This window comes from Notolepis coatsorum (assembly GCF_963971535.1).
Source record: "Notolepis coatsorum genome assembly, chromosome: 4".
Classification (NCBI taxonomy): Eukaryota; Metazoa; Chordata; class Actinopteri; order Aulopiformes; family Paralepididae; genus Notolepis; species Notolepis coatsorum.
Genome location: NC_140168.1, coordinates 87,688,875 through 87,694,128, shown reverse-complemented (window position 1 = coordinate 87,694,128; position 5,254 = coordinate 87,688,875). Strand labels below are relative to the sequence as shown.

The window sequence follows — 5,254 nt, the reverse complement described above, 5'->3', positions numbered from 1 at the left end:
AGGCAGGAAGCAGCTAATTCAGGAAGAGAAGGTGGGAGTAGGTTGAATAGGAGCCAAGTCAGATGCGGTTATTTACATTGATTAGGGCTGCCTATTTGATAGAAGGAATAGCCTGGGGTTATCACGGTTCTAGCAGGCTGGGGTGACTTCAGGTTGAAAAAGGGGTTCTGCTAGACCCTTTGAGTGTAGAGGTTGAGTGTAGATTGTGTTTAGCCTGAGGATGAGTACAGGGAGAACTGAGAGTAGGAGAGAAGGAAATCTAACAACTTGTCTGTGGACCTGAATGATGATTAATGAGTTATGTTGTGTTGTGTGTTGAATGTAGGAGTGAAGTGGGCGTGAATGTTTTTTTGTGAATGTTACACTAAAGTAAATCTGTGGATGATTGTGTGCCAGGTGGTATGCATGAGTGAGGCAAGCGTGAATGGCTTTGTCTTTGAGTGGTTACCTGGTAATGTGAGGATGAATTGAGTGGCGTGTGAGTGCATGTCTGAGTGTTGTTTGATTTCAGTGGGTGCTTGAGGCTGTGAGATATTGAATGAAAGAGTGTGTTTTGTTTTTTTAAGGAGAAGGATTTTAAGAGCGGTGGTGGTTTTGGTACACTGCTTTCATTCAAGTTTATTTCTTTTGAATGTGTGTGGATGAGCGTTTGAGTCTAGATTTTGGTTTCTTTTCTATTGTTTAATCTGTAATTTTCTGGACGGATGGTGATGAGTTAAAAGGTGGTGTGCAAGTGAAGTTTGAAGCTTGTTGTTTTTATATCTTTAATATTTTCTTGGTATGCATGGAACATTCACAAGTGGTCTGCCACGTAGGTGATAGGAGAATGTGTTTGGTTTGTTTTGGGTTTTTCTTTCCTTTCTAATAACCTTTAGTTTTAATGTTTGGTGCTTGTTGTTTTTATTGATTTACTGTTTTAGGTATGAATGGTAATTTCACATGTGGAGGTGCAGAACATGTGGTTGAAGGATGTGGTTTATTGGGATGTTATGTTAATTATTTGTCTTTTGTTTTTTCTAATCTGCTTTTTATGGTCTGGGTGTGAGAGGAGAGAGCTGGTGGCAGGAGTGATGGCGTCAGGACGGAATGTCAACAAAAGCTAAGTGGCCCTATCACGTTTGCATATGATTAACATTGGCTTCTCTTTAAAGTATTTGACGTAGTGTGTAAAATGATTTGCTTTGTGTTTCTTCCCTCACAGATTCAGTCGAGGGGGGGAAGCGGAACGACACGTGTAGAGGAGTCATAAGTGTTCATTAGATTACGACACAGTGGAGTGAACCTGTTCAGTTATTTCCTGTGGGAAATTGTTAGATTGTGGAAAGAGGTCGCGTGTGGACGCTAGCCCCTCCTTCATCATAGCCCCGAGAACAGAGGCCAAAACAGACACAGGTTTTGGGAAGCATCCGGACTGGGAGAGCCGTCTGTAAATCCGAGGAAGGACAGTCATAGGTCAAATGTGACGGGACCACAGGCCTACAACAATTGCTACGGCTGAGGCTGGCTGGCAAAAGGGGGAAGGGGGAGGCGAGGCCGGTCTGGAACTGTGCAGAATAGGTGAGCAAGGGCCTCTGTGGAATGTGAAATTTGATTGGTGTGGAGGACGGGTGGTAACTGAACGGTAGCAACTGATATAGATTGACACAACGCAGGGTAAGACGCATACACATAGGTGTTTTAAGAGTGTTTTAAGAAATTTAGGAAAAACTGAAAATACTGGTTATAAGTTGTGTGTTTTTTAGACTTAAATTACCTTTGATTATGTTAGTTCTCTTTCCATGTAGCATATTTCTGGTTGATAACCCAGTGATAGCCATGTGGTAAACACAGGGTCACAAGGGATAAGTTAATTAGGAGGCTGATAAATGGGTTATTTGCCTCCCGGGAGGGGACATAGTCAAGGGGTCAAAGGGGGAAAAACGAAGAAGACGAGAAGAAGAAACTCATTGATGATATGAACCAAAGAATAATGAAAGAAAAATGTGAGAAAAAAGAAAAATTGAGAAAAATCTGAAAAAAATTATTTTTGTTATTATATTATATGGTTAGTATGTATAGAAAATCAAGTCAATATACAGTATATGACAATGTGATTGCCAAAGTGGGGAATGTGGTAATATTGACCTTGAATTCCATAACTAATATGTGTGAATAAAAGAAATGAATCCATAATGTAAAAACAGGGCTTAGCCAAAAGTGCATTCCAAACAAACCCCCGTTCAGGGGTAAGACTGGAGTAGAGAACAACAGTTGCTGGTCATAAAAGGCCACAGGGGAAGTCACACCCCACAGTAAACAGTGGCTCACTTTAAATAGCAGAGGAACAAGTGTTATTACACTCTTGTTATGGAATCCTGGTATATCTATCACAGATAGACAGAGTTTCAGTCTGGTGAATAAAGGTTTGTGTGGTTTCATAGGATGTCTGGTATCAGTCTGGGAAAGCACTGACTGTACTTGGGTGATATTAGACATCTATAACCATATAGAAGGAATGTTTATTCAGTCAGAGGAGATTTGAGCAGCCAAAGGAGGGGGGCCATCAAAAGCGCCCTCCTCGAGACTCACACAGGAACCACACCGACGGGGGCCACCAGCAGAACCCCTCTGTACTCAGCAAAAGACCACACCGACGGGGGCCACCAACAGACCCCCTGGACTGAGAAAAGACCTGAGCAGCAAAAGAAGGGGGGGGGTCAAAAGCAGACCCCTCGGTTTACTGAAGGCCGACACCAACCCAGGAGATCGATTGGGGACAGCCCCCACAGAAGACCACCTGATTGGACCAAAACATACTACTAGAATGTTATGATTGGTGGGAAGTTATAGTATATAAGAGCGAACATAGTGTTAGTTCAGGAGCCCAGACCCCCTCCCCAGGTCTGTGGCTCCACCGCTACCCACCCCGAGAATGCTGTTGGCTGATGTTCATGTAAGTAGGCTGGATGGACCCATTATGTTGGTTAGAATAGAATATAAAGATACTTATCTTAGAAACCAGGCTTACTTATATGAAAAGCGGCTTACAGTAAATTCTCTAATTACATTTATGTTAAAAATGACTGTTGTTTGTACCTACATGTTGGGGTTTTGAGATGCAAACCTTGTTGATCCTGTGTACAAAACAGACATGATTAATGTATTCTGATAATCCTTGTATGTGAAAAGCAACCTTTTTATTCACTCCTGGCCGCCGAGACAAATAAATCCATGAGTTGAATTCGAACTCTGTTGTCTGGACTGCACATTTATTCCTTGCTGGCTATATTGGGAGTCAGATGAGGAGACCAAATTCTATCAATTATGATCCTTTTTCCTCTTCCAGTTAAGCGACCTCCTTGTACTGTACAATAACCTTAGATTATTGTTAGGATTCTACGACAACCCATCTATGACGAGTCAAAATGGCCGCTGTGAAAAGAACCTATGAGAGCACACACAATGTATGACCATGTCAATAGAACTTTAACATGAAAGAATTCAATACTCATTTGCGTTAAAGAGCCAGTACCATGAAAATTGTGTTTTTTCAATCTCGTTGCAGAAGGAATGTCAATGTAAAGTTACCCAAAATGTTATAGCTGTAAGTGTTGTGAAAATAATGACTAAATCCCCTTGAGAAACTGTCCTCCTGGTTGTCATCATCATAGATATATATAACTAGATGGTGCAAGGAGTCTCCAGCGTAGTTCACTGGCGGCCATCTCTTTACTGCTACTCTGTGTCACTCTGCTCCGTGTCATGTTAAACCCGGTCTTCTCCATTCCGCCACCTGAAAATGATCCAATAGACCTGTTCGCCGTATACGTCAGACTCAGTGTAGCGCACATCACCGGAGCAGAAAGGAACGTAATCCTGGTCAGAACAACGGGGCAGACTACAATATATTTGTATTTGTTAGCCACGCTAGAGATCTAAACAATCAATCCATGCCAAAGCTATATATCGTTAGCCTCATACGATAATTGCCTAAGTAATTTTTCAAGATTTTTGGAAAAGATGAAAAAACTATATTTCCAGCAAATGTGGACGAGTTTTTAATTTATATTTTGAAAATAAGTTCCACAAGGTGTATCAACAAGTTTGCAAAAATACAAAAACACAACAACCATTGTGTAACAAAATAAGGTGACTTAGGCATTTTTTCCTTGTACATACAAGTCAAGTTAGACCGCGCTCACAATAATTGACACTGGGTGCTGCAATCCCGAAGATATAAGTAGAAAAAAGCAGGAAGCCGGACCAGCACTCTCAGGTTTTGACAATTTTAATCGCAGCCGGATACATGCCATTAGCACTGAAGAAGGAACACCTGTTCTGAAACATGTTTGTTGTATCCGGCTGCGATTAAAATGGTCGAAACCTGAGAGTGCTGGTCGGGCTTCCTGCTTTTTCCTCGTACATACATACATGTAGGCAGTTGTTTTACTTGCCTAAGTCATGCGATCGCCATCTGTGTATGTAACGTTAAAATGCATAAGTCACACAAGTGAGTTAGGCAGATGGGGATCTTTGAACGTAAAAAGCGTTCTGATTGGCTGAGGACATAGGCACTAAGCCAGGGCGATGCAGCAGTGTGAGGAGATTTGAGTTAGGCAGAAATCTCAATTTGGCCAAAAAATTACTTAGGCAATTATCATATGAGGCTAATGATATGTAAAAGGTGAAAGACTTACACTCACAGCCATGCTGATTTGGCTAAATTACATCCAGCCGTTTTCTTTTTAAAGCAGCATCCAAGGGATAAAAACATGAGAAAGTGCAAGCACTTATTTCCATCATGGTCCCTGATTTTGGACATGGACAGACATCATAAAACATAGAGCATCATAAATAAAACAGAGCATCATAATAATACATAGAGCATCATAATAAAACATAGATCATCATAATAAAAACATAGAGCATCATAATAAAACATAGCAACCCCATAAAACATTAACCTGTATTTCACTTCTATACTATCAAGAAACTAACAGATACGCCCTACCCTCTCCTTCCTAGACGTGGCTACTCACTGGCTAGCCATTTCTTTGTGGCACGTCTAAAGCTTCCCCCCTCTTCGATGTTTTTCAGGGCCACTGGAAGCTTGTTCCACTCCAATGTCGCAGAAATTATAAAAAAGTATTTGTGCCCAATCCCATTAGTGAGTTGAATTTTGGCAGAATAAAATCACTAGTGCTCCTTCTAGTGGAATATGAATGATTGTCACGGAAGCGATTAAAGTAATTGGATAGATATTTCGGACCCGTAT

At 41.1% G+C, this 5,254-nt stretch overlaps 1 protein-coding gene across 1 annotated transcript in view; it reads right to left on the bottom strand.

Annotated features, from left to right (window-relative positions):
• Positions 1–209: 209 nt before the first annotated feature.
• Positions 210–5,254, bottom strand: part of gpnmb (glycoprotein (transmembrane) nmb) — a gene marked incomplete at both ends in the record, with an annotated part of 19,544 nt that continues 14,499 nt past the window's right edge. Inside the window, one exon of the mRNA XM_084312020.1 lies at positions 210–214. Coding sequence (XP_084168146.1) covers positions 210–214 — 5 coding nt within the window. The remainder of the gene's footprint in view (positions 215–5,254) is intronic.